The sequence below is a fragment of the Alosa sapidissima genome, chromosome 15 (genome assembly GCF_018492685.1).
Source record: "Alosa sapidissima isolate fAloSap1 chromosome 15, fAloSap1.pri, whole genome shotgun sequence".
Classification (NCBI taxonomy): domain Eukaryota; kingdom Metazoa; phylum Chordata; class Actinopteri; order Clupeiformes; family Clupeidae; genus Alosa; species Alosa sapidissima.
In genome coordinates, this window is record NC_055971.1 from 17,996,263 (window position 1) to 18,013,402 (window position 17,140).

The 17,140-nt window shown below is 42.1% G+C and overlaps 2 protein-coding genes across 5 annotated transcripts in view; one reads left to right on the top strand and one right to left on the bottom strand.

Moving 5' to 3' along the window:
• The first annotated feature begins 563 nt into the window (after window positions 1-563).
• On the top strand, window positions 564-10,072 carry galnt17 (polypeptide N-acetylgalactosaminyltransferase 17). Its single transcript, XM_042063431.1, has 12 exons — window positions 564-1,318; window positions 1,591-1,870; window positions 2,019-2,202; window positions 2,826-2,992; window positions 3,734-3,908; window positions 4,163-4,360; window positions 5,381-5,498; window positions 5,722-5,907; window positions 6,006-6,143; window positions 6,326-6,421; window positions 8,363-8,524; window positions 8,940-10,072. Exons 1-12 carry the CDS (start codon window positions 1,316-1,318, stop codon window positions 9,072-9,074), a joined length of 1,842 nt encoding a protein of 613 aa, XP_041919365.1. The 5' UTR covers window positions 564-1,315; the 3' UTR covers window positions 9,075-10,072.
• Window positions 10,073-14,335: 4,263 nt separating this feature from the next.
• Window positions 14,336-17,140, bottom strand: part of caln1 (calneuron 1) — a 52,018-nt gene continuing 49,213 nt past the window's right edge. For all 4 annotated transcript variants that reach the window (XM_042063446.1, XM_042063444.1, XM_042063445.1 and 1 more), the window contains exon 6: window positions 14,336-17,130. In XM_042063446.1, the coding sequence (XP_041919380.1) occupies window positions 17,003-17,130 (128 nt within the window). In that variant the 3' untranslated portion in view covers window positions 14,336-17,002. The remainder of the gene's footprint in view (window positions 17,131-17,140) is intronic.

Here is a 17,140-nt window from a genome sequence, read left to right on the forward strand (position 1 = left end):
CACCTGTCTCTAGGGCGAGCCCCATTGAAAACATTTGGTTTGATCTTACAGAGAAACATTTTGATATATTGGAAGAAGCTGCAGCCTTACACTTATTTCAAGTTTCATGTTAAACTAAAGAAATATCCTGTCGTCTTTGGGCAGCCATTTTAGAAATTAATGAATGCTTGACAAAGAAATCCAATAATTTGAATCAATTCCACAAAAAACTGAATGAACTAGTTCCAAGAAATGAGAAGTCAGTGCTCCAGCAGCAGTTTTTGGCCTATATGACGAAGTATCATTTACTATTTCTAATGTGTAGTGTTTGTGTGTGTGTGTGTGTGTGTGTGTGTGTGTGTGTGTAAGAAGGATACCTCTATATCATTCACTATCCAATGAAAAGCGAGTGCCTAAACAGTAAGGCACGTCTAGACATTAGCCATATTATGATGTTCAAAAGGAAACATCATTTGAATCTTTTCAAACAGATTTTACTGTGTGGCAAGGTAGCCTATCTGAAAATCAAGTGGTTTGATAAGGCATTTTCTTTGGATGCTAGTTATGCGTAGCTTGAGGCTACGGTTAGAGTAAGGTTAGCCTCTTCCAAGTAACATCCATTCCATGTTTTACTTCAGCCTTTCGACGAAGTATCCTAAGCAAGTGTGCGCATTCGGCCAGGATGATACGGTATAGCGGCGCACACACACACACAACAGAGACAAACCAGGAATGGGAAAGAAGCATTAAAGAGAACGCATTGATCTGAAATTTGGTTGACTGGGTTGCAAGGAGAATACCGTTAACGCCATTACCATTCGCAATTCAACACTACCATTTGCCATGACAACATCTGAGGGGATGCTGCGTCTGCACACCGACACATTTTCAGCAGAGGGTTCCTAGGAACCTCCATGCGCAAGAAGCATAGGGTATTCCATGCGTTTATTACCGTCATTGAGCTGCTTAATTTATCCAGTCTTTTAGACTACACTTATTATGGATACGGAGCGTATCAGCGTTGGATTTATCTCGCTGTTGTGATTGAAAGAAATTGCGGCATAAGATTCGTGCAAGGTATAGAATCACATTGTAAGGGGCGATCTAGGAGGCGTTCAGAGACAGACTTTAGAGTCTGAAAAGATTGAAGATGTATGTTCATGAAGCAATATTTGCGCGTAATGTTTCAATCGGAGGGGGTTCCTGTTTACCAAACCGGTGTTACATTGTACGCCTGAGTTTTGAATGAGACATTTGGAAACTGTATCGACACGGATGAAAGCTCACGAACAAGCTCCAAGAGCAGAATACATCTCAAACATATCCTCAATGCGAAATGGTAAGTGATCAAGCTAGTTAAATGATATAGACCTTTATAGATTAGATATTGATAGTTAGACATTGATACTACTCGCTCAGTTCGGGCAGCAAATCCCTATACGCTACATCTAATGTGTTTAAAGGCGTGTTGAGCTACAGTTGAATCAGAAACCAATCCGTTGTGTTTTCACTTGCGCGTTAAATGGCTACTAAAAAAATTGGCGCGACACACGAAAATCACGTTATGTCACAGAATACATTTGAACTCATTGTGTATTGAATGTCTTTTAGATACGACTAATCGGCTTCAGGACACCAACATCTTTAATGGCATTTATGACAAGAAGGTGGAAAGTTTTATTGGTCCTGAACGTGATAGCAGTGGGTGGATTCATTACTTTTTGGGGCAAGTGTAATATACGTACATCCAAAGGGATTGGTCTGGATGCTTTGGCTGATGTGAGAAGACACACAGGTTTGAACATCACTGGGCAAGACGCAAGCATCACTCATGAAATTCTGTTAAGAAGACTAGGATCCCTGGAAGACGTGGTGTACAGGCAACTGAACGGTACGTAAAGGCAACATGTCAACCGAGAAATGCACTTGCGCTACTGACACTAATTCATTCTGTTGTACAGGTACTGTGGTAAGCAACAGCGTACTGCATGCCTATATTGCATTTTTACCTAGTGTTTTTTACAAACTGTGCTCTGCAGGCTTATCCAAATCACTGGGACTCATTGAAGGCTTTGGAGGTCGTGGTAGAGGAGGTCTGCCAGCAACCTTAACTCCAGCTGAAGAGAAAGAGGCCAAATACCTAAAGGAGAAATATGGCTACAATGCATATCTCAGTGACAAGATATCACTGGACAGATCCATCCCAGACTATCGACCGAGCAAGTGAGTGTAGCCAACCATCATGATTTGTTTCTAAGGAGTCCCTGAAAGTTCACTGGGACAGTTTTATGTTAAAGAAAAAGACAAGGTACCTAGACTCAAATGAGTACACTAACAATGTGATGTACATCCTCCATCATTGTACTTGGCATCCGGCGCTTTTCCAAACAGTGGGTGTAAAACATTTCTGTTTTTTTTTTCTGCTGACCAGTCCCTTTCTAAGTTCTGAGCCTCTTCCCTTGTTCTGCACTGTTTATGTTGGTGTCAGTTCCTGAAGGCCCACTAGATCAGACAGGCAGGCTGAGGCGCTCCATATCCCTCCTCTTCCTTCCCCCTCAAATGCCAGCGTCGCAAGTCAACAAAGAGCGCATTATATATGGGCTTCATATCGCTCCAGAAACACCATTCAGTCAGTACCACAAAGATGAGATTGAAATGCTGAAAACAGGAAAAAAAGACTCCATTCTTCTCCGCCCTTACTGAGTTGTATGATGCAAAGAGTCTGTGGTTTCCTGCATCCCCCTTTTGAAGTACAGTTAGGCTGAGGGAATTATGCATCAATGGGATGGAGGTTGCCTTTGACTTATTGGAGACAACTTATCTGTTGTTTGCCATCTGCTTTGCAGGTGCAGAAAGGTGTACTACCCAAGAGACCTTCCCCAGATCTCGCTCATCTTCATCTTTGTGAACGAGGCGCTCTCTGTCATCCTGCGCTCTGTCCACTCAGCCGTCAATCACACACCGGCCCACCTCCTCAAGGAGATCATCCTGGTGGACGACAACAGCGATGAAGGTTGGTGAAAGCTGGCAGACACCATGTTATGATGTGATATGAATTTGTAAACATGGATACTGCCGTCACTTGCCTCCTGAATGTGAAATAGATTAGTGACATAAAATGGAATTGGGCGAGGAGTACAACAAAGGGAAATTAAATTTTAATCAGTGGTTTTGCATGGGCTTTGTATAATTCAGCATTACCATGGGAAGTAATTCCCAGCTGTGAGTGTTGTTGGGTTTGTATTCCATGTCTTAAGCATGACAGACAGTTCGTTCTTACAAACAAGTTGCAGTAGACCGAGGAGGACCATCCAACCATTGGCACAGAATAAAAAAATGTAATAATAAAAACATGTGGTTGTGTCAGATGAAGGGACAAATGCACAAATTGCATGTTCTACTGTCGTCATAACTCTCCCACTCTCCACTCTAATGTGTGGCTGTCCTTTACACTGTAGCTGACTGTACAAAGTGATCAAGGGCGGTGGGAGGATTTCTGAGAGGATTTTATTTTCTCTTGAGGGAAGCATTCATGTCTTCCGTCGAGATCAAAGGCGTGGCAGTTTACAGCACAGGAAGCCTATTCTGCCTAGTGATGTTTAAACACGGCTGCAATGCATTCATAATCAGCATGAAAAGAATTTCAATAGTAATTCAACACTATTTCCTCTTTTCAAACACACATTCTATGTCTGTGTGTGTGTGTGTGTGTGTGTGTGTGTGTGTGTGTGTGTGTTTGTGTTGTGTTTCACAGAGCAATTGAAAGGGCCGCTGGAGGAGTATGTCAACAAGCGCTACCCGGGACTCGTCAAAATCGTGCGCAATCAGAAGAGAGAGGGGCTCATCCGCGCCCGCATCGAGGGCTGGAAAGTGGCCACCGGGGAGGTGACGGGCTTCTTTGATGCCCACGTCGAGTTCACTCCCTCTTGGTAAGCCTTAGACAGCTGCGTTAAGGGTGATGGTGGATTTACAAGCAATCTAAAGAGACCACCCCCATCCATTACACACAGTTGCTCAGTGAACCGAGAGACAAAGTGAAAGTGTCTTCTCTTGTCTTTTTTAATAAGTCTCTTATTTAAAAAAAAAAAAAAAAAAAGCTCCACAGACTTATGCCTCACCATAGTCACAGCAGCAGTAAACCCCAAGCTTGTTCATAATCCAGCTTCTTTCATTGTTATCCCAGGGCTGAACCGGTTCTGGCTAGAATCAAGGAGGATCGCAAGAGGATCATCCTGCCCTCCATAGACAACATCAAGTATGAGACCTTTGAGCTGGAGCGCTATGAGAACTCTGGCCACGGGTACAACTGGGAGCTGTGGTGCATGTACATCAGTCCTCCGAAGCAGTGGTGGGACGAAGGGGACACCACAGCGCCCATCAGGTTCCCTCCTCTTCACCAAAGATCCTTGATTACTAGCTCCGCTTTAACCCTCTCTGTCTTCACCTTCTCTCTCATCCACGTCTGTGAGACACTCAGGTCTTAGCGACAGCCTCCACCATAAATGGAAACCAGAAAAAAAACAGATTTTTTTTTTCTTTTTTCTGGTTTGGGCTCTTGGTACAGAACTGAGTTAAATCTTCTCTCTTCAAGCAGTTCTATGTATGATAGTTCTTGACTTCACAAAAAGCAAGCTGGTACTAGATTTGCTACCCCACAGGGATTTAGGTAATAATCTTTAAGCCTGTCTTTTACAGGCAATATTAGCTTCTACACACATTTTTTCTCTTTTTTTCTCTTTATGTTTGTTATGCCCTATTTTTTAAAACTGTCATGCTTTTTTACTTTAGTATTTTTTTTATAAAGTATCATGATTTTGTATAGTTAGTTTCTATTGTCATTTACAGTACCTTTTTGTATTTTATATCAGGCAGAGTATTCTATAATTGCACTGGTAATATCTTTGCACTGTTCACTTTTTGCACTACCTCCATGGCACACACCATAACATCTCACTATATCACTTCCACTGCATACTGCATCGCAGTATCAGTTCCGTCTAGTATCTGAAATCTGGTGGATAGATATCATCTCACAATTGCATCTCCATTGCATTTGCATCCTCAGAGTGTTTCATGTTCTGTATGTGTGTCATAAGTTGCTGGACACCTACATTTCCATAGGGACAAATAAAGTATCTATCCATCCATCTATCTATATGTATGTCTGTCTGTCTGTCTATCTATCTACCTATCTACCTATCTATCTATCTATCTATCTATCTATCTTAAGCAACTTTGTCTAGCCTTCTAATGGCATAAAAGCAACATATTTCAGCATGGGCAGTATGCATTTTAAAGTCTAGGCTTTGTTCCTGATCTTTAGTGTGGTTTTTAAAAAAACATTGCTGTTAATTAACATTCGCTAGCTCTGAAATGAAAGTCATAACACTGTGTCATCTAGGACTCCTGCAATGATCGGATGCTCGTTCGTTGTGAACCGCGACTACTTTGGAGAGCTGGGTTTGCTGGACTCTGGCATGGATGTCTACGGAGGAGAGAATATTGAGCTCGGAATCAGGGTTAGTGTGTCACCTATTTCTGCCCCTCAAAAAATAGAACAGTGTCCATAGCCATAAAAAAGAATGTTGCCTCAATCTTATTTGAGGATATTTCAGTATAACACCCAGGAATTTCATCAGGAAAGTACTGACGCCATGTGTGTGTGTTTGTGTGTGTGTGTGTGTGTGTGTGTGTGTGTGTGTGTGTGTGTGTGTGTGTAACGCGCGTTTCCATGTATCACAGGTTTGGCTGTGTGGCGGTAGCATGGAGGTGCTGCCTTGCTCCAGGGTGGCCCACATTGCCAGAACCAAAAAGCCGTACCACAGCAATATCGCCTTCCACACCCGCCGCAACGCACTGCGGGTCGCAGAGGTCTGGATGGACGAGTACAAATCTAACGTCTACTTGGCCTGGAACCTCCCCATGGAGGTGAGTGAGTCATGCGCTGACTGTACACTCTCCAACTGTCTGTCCTCCATCTGTTGTTTCCTGTGGCTGAATAACGCTGGGTTGGCCTCCCCCTACAGAACCATGGGATTGATTATGGTGACATATCCCAGAGAGTGGCAATTAGGAAAAGTCTTCAGTGCAAAAACTTTGAGTGGTACCTGGACAACATCTACCCAGAGATGAGGAGGTACAATAGCACTCTGTTTTATGGAGAGGTGAGTTGAACTCAAAGCTTTGTGGATGCAGCACATTAGTTTATCCTGAAATACAGGCTTCATATTCTTTGCTGAGGTGGAGATTGCTTATACTGTGCTGTACGTTCTCATTTCTGAGCTGAGTGTTGATTGCTGAGTATTCACTGTTTTCGACTGTGTTCTGTTGGCCTTATTTCTGACAGATACGCAACAACAATGTGACAAATCTTTGTGTGGATCAAGGTGAAAAGGAGAACCATACAGCTACACTGCATCCATGTCATGGGTGGGGTCCTCAGGTGACAAAACATTGTTGACTGTTCTGTTTGCAGCAATAATATGTGTGGAAATGTGCATTTTGTGTTATCCCCAGGGGTGAAAGTAGGCCAGTACTAGGAGTGTACACAAAAATCACGGTTCGGTGTGTACCTCGGTTTTGAAGTCACGGTTCAGTTAAAGATCGGCACAGTAAACCTGTAGGTACTGCTAACCTAGAATTCACTGACAATATTGCTGATGCACAATGGGAAGATAGTCTTTTAAAAAGGTGTTCAATGTTTTTTGTCATTAATTGACTAAACTGACATACGGTCCGTCACTTAATATGTTTGTGTGGGAGTTCAAATTTGAAACATGGTCTGCAAGCAAAAAATGTTCCTGCTGATTACTGTTAAAGACTGTGTTTGGTACATTCGGTACACATCTGTATTGAACCTAAACGGTTCAGTACAAGTATGTGTACCTTTACACCCCTAGCCGGTACGGTCCGGGCGCAGTCTGGTACTGCGTACCACTATAAGATTCAGTGGTGGTACACATTACTGGGAAGAGAGGAGAGCAGCTGCCTACTAAAAACAGGGCTGGACACACAATTTACATATTTCACACATGCCTTTCTCACGCTAAGTTTTCATCAACGTTTCCTCAAATGTTATTTTGAAATTAAAATTAGAACAATATCCATGCATTAACGCAGAAAGGCTACCGTCTATGAGCGTGTCTGACTCTGTCTCAAAATGACATTTTCGTCTGTGCTTCCTCCAGTGTGATTTTTAAACAACATACAATGTACGTGCATTAAGGCAGATAGGCAGATAGGCTACTGTCTATGAGCACATCTAAGTATAAGTATATAGACTCTTTTGATCTCGTGAGGGAAATTTGGTCTCTGCATTTATCCCAATCCGTGAATTATTGAAACACACTCAGCACACAGTGAGGTGAAGCACACACTAATCCCGGCGCAGTGAGCTGCCTGCAACAACAGCGGCGCTCGGGGAGCAGTGAAGGGTTAGGTGCCTTGCTCAAGGGCACTTCAGCCACTTCCTACTGGTCAGGGTTTGAACCGGCAACCCTCCGGTTCCAAGTCCGAAGCGCTAACCAGTAGGCCACGGCTGCCCATCTGACTGGCTCAAAGCGAAAGTGCAACAGTGTCTTATTTATCAACCAATAACCGAATGACTAAACTAATTATGAAACACACCACACTGTTACCTTGAATCCGATGTAGGCCATCATCATTCATATGGAGAAATATCAGAGACAGACTGAAACAAACTAACTTCATTTGGAAAGGTAACATGAAGCCATGCACAAAGAAAGAGAAGTGAGTTAAGAAACTACCTAAGAAATTAGGGAATAACACATTTATTTATGTTAGTATTTTTCTTGAACATGATCCAACATATAGGCTTTGAAATAATACTTACTCATGGACTTGTTATTTACACTGTTAAAATTAAAAAACAAGGGAGACATGAGAACAGTTTATCCTGAAGAGTTAGGAGAGGACAGGCAGAGGGGCCTTTCCAAAGAATGCAGGGAAAGAAGAGGAGAGTGAAAGAGTGAGCCAAATAACAGGTCCTGATGAATGCGCTACAAGTAGGCTAAAATAAACCAGTTAATGTATCCTATTTAGGTGTGTTAAATGTTTTGGTTCACACTTTGCATGCACACTTTTCCCTATGAGAAACTCAAAGTACCGGCAATAACTTAAAACTACTTAAATATGTGAGAGAGACCCTTATGTTGTTTAATACAACACATTAAGGTATACAGTACTTATAGCAGCTATATTGATTCAAGATATTTCTTGGAGTAAACAGGTTTCACAATTTCTTCTCTCTCTCTCTCTCTATCCCTCTCTCTCTCTTTCTCTCTCTATCCCTCTCTCTGTCTATTCCTCTTACCTTGTGTATCACTGATCACCTACCTAACATCTCCTTCATTACAAACTGCAGCTGGGTCGCTACACTAAGGAGGGCTATCTGTTCCTGGGTCCACTGGGGAGCACTGGAGAGGACACACGCTGCGTCGTGGATGACCGCGTCAGCAACTCTCCGCAGCTCCTCAACTGTGAGAAAATCTCCAACATGCAACAAAAGACATGGAACTTCGCTCAGGTAAAGAACGACTAAATCCAGGTCACTAGAGCATCAACGCTATAGACGTGTACTTATAAGTAGTCACTTCAGATTATGCAGGGTGGGGGTGTGAAACTTGTGTAAACTGGTATAACTTAATGGATTATCATAGAATTAATTAATTATTAATCATGAACAAATGATTATGGTACACAAATTCACATTGACACATGCACAAGATACTATCTGAATTCATTTCCAAGCACCAATTCACATGCCAGTTGATGCCAGTTCACACAGCTTTATCGCTTCTTTCTTTGATCCCAGTGTAGATTAGAATGAATGGATAAGTGCAGTAATACATTCATGTGTGGCCTAGATAAAGTGCTTGTGCACCCATGCCATGTCGCCGTCGCCGTAAAAGCCCCCTAAAAATAGGAACTGTGGTTTTCAGAACGAGGCGATGGTGAACAGAGCCACAGGCCGCTGTCTGGAGGTGGTGCCGGCTAACGTGCTCTTCGGCTACATGCTGGTGCTGAGGTCCTGCACCGGCCAGAGGTGGACCATCAAGAACACAATGAAGCAGTGATCCAGCACAGCCAACCTACTCCTCATCAGGAAGCACTGGATAAGAGGGGGGACAAGTGTGGATAGACTTGTTTGTAAACAAGCGCTGCTTTCAAGAAGAAATGGTCGTTATCTGTGGATGCAGCTCGATAAAGTACCAAAAAAGAAACGGCTAGAAAAAAAAAAACAGTGCCCACGCTCACTCAACTGCTGTGAGTGCTGACAAACATGCCAACAGGCGGGACCCCTTGGGCGGAGTTGGAAAAACAATGACTGCAACAACGAACAATGACTTGCTAAACCAAAACAAGATGTGCTTGTGGTTATCAACCGAAAAAAAAATTCCCCTCAGGGATAAAATATTTGTTCACTATTACATTTTTCATTCGATCATTCATCAATGAATTACATTAATCTACAATATAACCCATTCTGCAAATATAGTGACCATGGTGTATTTAGGGCATCCATTTATTGTGTAAGTGAGATGTCATATTGCCGTTGCTGGGAAGCATTTATCAGTGTGCTTGGAAAATATAGGGTCTTTCTGTTCTAAGTATTGCTTTGAAATATGGATTCATTGACTCCATTGTGATCAAAGTGTCCCCTTTTCTTTTGGTATGAAATGTGAATCATTTGAAGCATTTAGTAGCACTACAGTAGCATGCAATGGTTATTTGCACATGGGAAATTCTACATGTATCAAGAAATTTTTGATATCCCAGTGAGTGACACTGGAACTTGGTGTCAATAAGGAATAAAAAGCAAAAAAGAAAAAAATCAGACTCAGATATTTATCGCTAAATGGAAGGATTTATGGAGGGGGACATTGTGGGACAATATCACATACTGTAAAGATTATTACAGATTTGTATTGTTTTAAATGAGATGTATTGTAAGGTTAAATATTCAACTGTTTCCGTGGTCAAAGTTGGAATTTCGAATATCGTCTTCCATTTTGTAGTAGCATCTCTTGGTTTGAATAAAATTCTGAATTCTGTGGTAGTGGTCTACCTGTTATAATTTTGTAAATATTACATGTCAGGTTTTGCCCGAATACAGAAAAGACCTATAGGTATGTATTAGGCCTGCCTGTAGAAGCTCTCTAGAAGAGCTGCATACATGATTTGTAACATTATGCACTCACCATCTCCACTCTTCTTCCCCATGGGGAATGTCTCTGACATAACTCAAAGGCCTACCATGTAGGCCACTGTGGTTTCAAATAACCTATAAGCCTCTTTCTAGCATTGACACAAGTGGCCCACATGTTTGAAGAGAGCTGGCCATTCCTAATTGAGATAATGACAGACATGCAGCAAAGGCACAGCCAGTGCTGAGGGCTAAAGAGGCGCAGTGGAGGTCCTAACTGGCCTCAAGCGCCTGCTGTACTTGGCTCCCACTATACAAGTCATCTTTCTGGCGCGGGAACTTTCAAGGGCATCAGCCGAGCCGCGCATGCTAATGATAACACACCCTTTTATCAGCGTCGTCCGCCAGTGAGCCAATCCCACAGTGAGAGGCTCCAACGCTCTCGTGATTGACAGGTTCCTATTACTCTCAATTAGTTTATGTGGAGATGAAACCGGTTGCGAGACAGCTCCTGTCCGATTTAATTACAGTGCATGAAAATGCACTGTTCTGTTATCCGAAGTCTTCTTCTTCTTCTTCTTCTTCTTCCCACCAAATTTCTGCGTCTAATTCAGCTTTAACCGTTTAACGTAGAAACTTTGTTCAAACTTTGTAATGTAGGTCTTGAAAAGGACACGTGGGGAATGTATTTTTCACTTTTGTAAACTTTATACTTTTTGAGATATTAATAAAAAACAAGCTTATTTTTCCCCATAGACTTTGCATTAGCACTATGACATCACAATGGACTAATTAACTTGATTTGCACCTGTATCAACTTCCAGCTGCTCACTATTAGGACCCATCAAAGGGCCAGTTAAACTGATTGCACCTGTATCAACTACTTTCTGCTTATCTAGGCCAACTCAACATCCATTCAACTTTGTCTATCAACATCTATTACACTATCTACATTCAACTTTTAAACTATATACTCTGTCTCAGGCTTTAAGCATACAATCTGGCTCTCTTAAGACTACTATTTCCTCTGCCCACAACTGTTTCAAAATAAATGTCCTCACTACAATAATTCACTATTAAATAATTTAACTATTTAAACTACTCAACTATTTAACTGTTCAGCCATTTCAACTGTCTGTTGTTATCAACTCTGACTCCTGCCAACTGTTTCCAAATAAAAGTTTGTTTGGCATTTTATGTTAATATACATGTACAGTATGTTTATATTTTCATGCACTGGTAATTTCCTCGAAATTACATTTTCTAGTTACCTCAGCTCACTCACATTTTCTTTGAGGCAAGGGTTAATACAAAAATGGGGGGGGGGGGGCTATTCTAATTTCAGGCCTTTTAGAAGGTTACACCACACAAGTGAATACTTGTTTTGGATAGTCTTAAGGTCTCTGACAAATTACTTTTTATTACTTTTGCAACAATTTATTTTTCATACTATAATTAGAGGGGATGCATCCCCTCTATTGAAATCCGGAGACTTCTTCTTCTTATTATTTTTCTTTTTACCTTTTTGTGCGTGCTATTCAGCCCAAACCGCTTAATGTACAAATTTGGTTGAAGCACCGTCCGTAGATCTTCCAAGGCTTTACCGTCCTATCCGTTTTTCATTTTTGAGAAGATTATACTTTTTGAGATATTTACAGTGCATGAAAATGCACTGTTCTGTTAACCGAAGTCTTCTTCTTCTTCTTCTTCTTCTTCTTCTTCCCACCAAATTTCTGCGTCTAATTCAGCTTCAACCGTTTAACATAGAAACTTCGTTCAAACTTTGTAACGTAGGTCTTGAAAAGGACACGTAGGGAATGTATTTTTCACTTTTATAAATGTTATACTTTTTGAGATAATAAAAAACAAGCTTATTTTTCCCCATAGACTTTGCATTAGCACTATGACATCACAATGGACTAATTAACTTGATTTGCACCTGTATCAACTTCCAGCTGCTCACTATTAGGACCCATCAAAGGGCCAGTTAAACTGATTGCACCTGTATCCACTGCTTTCTGCTTAACTAGGCCAACTCTCTCTGTGTCTCTCCATTCTACAAGGATATAAGGCACATTCCATCCAACTTTCTATCCATTCATCCTCTTCAAACCATTCACTCATCCACCCATTAAACTATACATCAACATCCATTAAACAATCTGCCTATCAACATCCATTCAACTTTCTGTCTATCAACATCCATTACACTATCTACATTCAACTTTTAAACTATACTCTGTCTCAGGCTTTAAGCATACAATCTGGCTCTCTTAAGACTACTATTTTCTCTGTCCACAACTGTTTCAAAATACATGTCCTCACTACAATAATTCACTATTAAATAATTTAACTATTTAAACTCCTGCCAACTGTTTCCAAATAAAAGTTTGTTTGGCATTTTATGTTAATATACAGTATGTTTATATTTTCATGCACTGGTAATTTCCTCGAAATTACATTTTCTAGTTGTAATTAAAAGTGTATTTTTCCCCCATAGACTTAAATGGGGGCTGTGATGTCATAATAGAGCCAGCTGCGCTCGTTAAGTAGTTCTCAGAGCAGTTCCCAGGCTAATCAGAACACTGGCACAGGTGTCACCTGTGAGGAATTCAACTGTCTCAGCTTCTAAGCATACAATCTAGCTCTACCTGAACTACACATTCTGTTAAAGTGTTTCCTGTGTGTCAAAATAAAAGTCCCAGCCATATTTCATGCATTCAGCATTATATCTTCAGAACGGCTTGACGTACATGCTTCAAATTTGGTATGAGTGTTTTTATGGACTCAAAGATGAAGTGAGTTGGAGGTTGAAGGTCAAATGTCAAGGTCAAAAACACCTTGAGTATGATATCTCAAGAATGCCATGTCACACAAGATTCAAATTTGGTTACTCCAAAAGCACCTTTGCAGGTATCACAATTACCCTACCAACCAGCTAGCAGCAAGCTCAACAGCCCCACCAACACCCTAACCAGCAGACTGCATCCCCTCGTGTAATTCCTCGGAATTGCATTTCTAGTGAATGTATTATGTAACCTAATTCCTTAAAATTACAAGACTACATTAGCAACAGTAGGCTATCACTTACATATGTAATAGCAGATGTGCACATTATGCCCAGTGAGGTCAGGGGCTCCCCTCTGATGCCTGCAGTTGAAGGCGTCCACATGATGTGGAGGAGTCTGCCTCCCTCTGGTGGTAACTCAGAACTTAGCTTGAGTGAGGTTGTGCCATCTCATATACCTTAATATCAGGGTGTCATAAGGCCCGAGGCCAGATCCGGCCCGCCAGCAGGTTTCATATGCCCCCCCCCCCCCCCCAGATGCTTTGGGTAGGAAGGGGAAATTAGAAAAAACTAGACTAAGGATATTCACATACAGTTGTCTTTAACAATGTGTATTAAGCTCTATGATACGATACATTGACTAAACCTAGCTCTACAAACCGATACATGGACTAAACCTAGCTCTAAAAACCATCCTCAGGAGGGAAGATGCCACAAAAACTATAAGTGGGTATAATAAAGGAGTATATCATCAAACAACATACTCATTCAGAAAAACGATAATGACCATGACAATGATTACCCCCACAAAGTCTCATCCCAAAAAAATCCGGCCCACTGCGCTTTACATTTTGAATACCATACTCAGTTAAATCTGTTGAATAATAGATCATTAGCTACTTGCTAGAGTTTCATTAGAAATTTAAAATACAATTATGCAGAATAGGCTACACATCTTGGACGTGTTTAACGTCATCATATAATACTGTCTTAATCAATGATGAAATATAAAAAAACATTTGAAATGCATGTGCTCCACACCAATACATTTTACAACAAAAATTTTATAAAAGAATTTTATTGCATAAATGATTTCCATTTATTTTGTACAGATTTAAATATTTACAGTTACTTAATATTTCAGTCGTTTTATATTAACTTCTGGTCTATCTTCTACATGTTCTTGAACAGTTTCATGCTGAGTTTACATACTGTATATTTATGAGTGTATTTCTTGTAAATATATTGACTATTTACACTTTTTGTACAGTACACAGGTGTGACAGGGACCACCATGCTACTGAATCAGAACTAAGAGGGGGATTCAAGCAGTTTCAGCTGCTAAAACACCAGTGACGCGTAACAGCATTGAGCAGCTCAATGTCCTGTTTGAATGGCTGCTAAAAACTCATTGCTTAATTTCCGGCCTGCCAAATATTGATTCCTGAAACATGCACTGAATGCAAGTGACACTTTATCACAGAAAGAAAGACTCCACTGTGCCGTTTGCTATTCGTGTCCAGAGTGATTTGCGCTAAAGCTACTTAGAGATGTGAAATCTTTAACTGCAAGAGACACCGGAGAAAATGAGTGCACTGACAGAAACACCAGGTGGGCTCCTCTTGCCTGATGTTGTTTAAATTGGTTTTCCCAGAGCAGAAAATCTCAAAGATCCAATGCAGTCCTGCCATACCTTTAGCATTACATTCAAAATTCTGCAAAAACATTCCATATTCACTTTAATTATCATAATACTTCTTTAGCCTGGTAAGCTTGTATACAATGTACTATATGCATTCATTTGATAACTTTTATCACAATCCAATACATTCTATTGCACTAAACAGTGTTGAAAAGGAACTCTACCAAAAACAGCTGGTCCGTACTCATTCATAATCCTGAATGATATTGTTTCTCTTCTAAACATCAAGTTCCCCTCTGCGCCAGCAGGTAGAGCTGCAGTACTGCAATCTATCCCTCCCACCCCCTCATCTCCCTGCTCTCTCTCTCCCTCTCTGTGTGTTCATACTGGGGTGCTGACATTTACAGTAGAAAAGGGTAATTCAGCACTCTCCGCCACATTTCCCTTTGCCAAATGACATTTTGTTTTTCTTCCCCATCTCCCCATTTCCCAGTCGCAGCGGAAGATCGCACTCCCACAGAGTGTGTTCTTAGGTACGTCTGTGCAGATTTATATGGCTTCAGTCAGAGGCACTCAGAGTGGTGGTGGACTCTCGGTGGTGGTGGTAGCGGACCATAAACCCTCACTCAGTCGCTCACCACCACCCCCCCCACCACCCCCACCCAGACCTCTGAGACACTGCCTGAGCAGAGTGTGTATGGAGGGATCGACAGTCATGCACGGACACACAGACATACATCTGCCCTGACATGGATATACTATATGTAGGGGCATACATATACAGACTTTCACGACATTGCATGCAATTAAAGGTGGTCTAAGTATTATTGTGAGAATTTTACACAGGAAGGGGATGGGGATGAGAGGGTGCTCAGGTAATGATAATCCCAACACAATACAGTAAAAGACTGGCTTTGTTAACCAAGGAGCGTTGGTTTTAAAGGAGAAGCACACAGGCCCGACTGTTCTAACACTGCAAGACAAGTTCAGTTCATCCCTAGTCTGGACATCAGCGCCGACCTCAGGCACTCGATCGCCACGGAGACCCACAGGCGCTCGTCCGGCCTCAGCGCTGCCATGCCGTGGGAAGAGGCTGGTGCGCCGGACACAGGTGGTTGAGGTGGGCGTAGCAGGTCACACACACACACACACACACACACCAGCCCGGCTACTCTACGTACATCCACACCACGGCATCCACAGTACTTTACATGGGGAAGAGATGGGTTTGTGTTGGCGGAAGGATGCACCAGACAAAGGCTAAATTTGAGGCAGACAACTAAAGAAGAAGTAAAAAAAAGTGTGTTGAGTGAGTGTTAACCTCCTGCTCAACGTCATGAGAGAGCGAGAGAGCGAGATGTTGAAATGTCAGTCTCAGTGTGGAGGCCGGGAAATGGGCGGGAAGAAAACAGTACGAGGCCCAGAGGTAGCGCCGAGCCCAGCCGAGCCGAGCCGCACTTCCACCCACACACAATCTCCAGTCTTTGGCATGCCGAGCACGCTGTCCTCGTCTGAAGTGTCCTCGTTTTCAACGTCACGTCACACGGCGAAAGATCAAATATGGACTGGTGGGTGAGCAGAGAAAATAATAGAAGAAGAAAATCCAAACACAAAAAGATGATGGCAGACAGAGGGACAGAGAAAGCAAGTGAGAGAAAGAGAGAGGGAGGGAGAGAGAGAGAGAGAGAAAGAAAGAAAGAGAAAGGCCTGTCTCCAGGTAGCTCTGTAGAAGTCAGTATCCCAGATGGAATTAAAATGGCTATGTGACAAATAGCGACGCAGGAGGGGACATTGCAAACTTGTGTGCTTGATTATGTTTGTGTGTGTGTGTGTGTGTGTGTTTGTGTGTGTGTTTCAGTGCTCTTTCCAAAAGCACAAAACACATCGCCAATTCCCCTATGGTGGTTCAGTCCATGGCTGGGCTGCACCAAACCGCAGGCTGGACCAGCATTGAGTGTAGAACATGGTGGCCGGTGGTGGACAGGAGGTTGATTCCACGCTCCTGTGGTTTATTGCATTGAGGGAACAGCCCTTAGATGTCCCTGCCAGAGAGGTGGGAAAAAGGGGTGGGGGGCGTGGGTTGGGTCTCTGTGGAGACACCCTGCCCCCTGCTGGCTTCAGTCTGACCCACACTGGTTTGTCACTCACTCCCTAGGAAATAAATTAAATAATAAACAAACAAAACAAACAAACAAACAAACTCCTGACCGGAAAAAATACCTCTTGGATAGAAAAACAATGGTTCCTTGTTTTTTTTCTCTCACTTTCTTTCATTCTTTCATCAGTGAGGTGTTTGATTTTTTTTTTTTCTTAATTCCGATCTGGTTTGTATTTTCTTCTTCTTCTTTTGGCAAAAAAAGAGAAATGACCTGTATAACGCACTGAGCATGCACATGCAGGCTGGGGGCCCCGCAATCACAGTGATGTGCTACTCCATGCCATTCCGCAGCATCTGATTGGCTGCAATGAGCATGACGCTGATGATGAAGGCCATGGCGAAGGCGCAGATGAGGCTCTTGCGCACACACGTCTGCCGGTTGTTCTTCTTGGAGTGGACTGTGGAAAG

What these genes read in the sequence shown, in the direction of transcription:
- galnt17 (XM_042063431.1), top strand. An exon ending in ATATTGAGCTCGGAATCAGG is followed by an intron (nt 5,499 to 5,721) that starts GTTAGTGTGTCA and finishes CATGTATCACAG; the next exon opens with GTTTGGCTGTGTGGCGGTAG. An exon ending in GTCATGGGTGGGGTCCTCAG is followed by an intron (nt 6,422 to 8,362) that starts GTGACAAAACAT and finishes TACAAACTGCAG; the next exon opens with CTGGGTCGCTACACTAAGGA.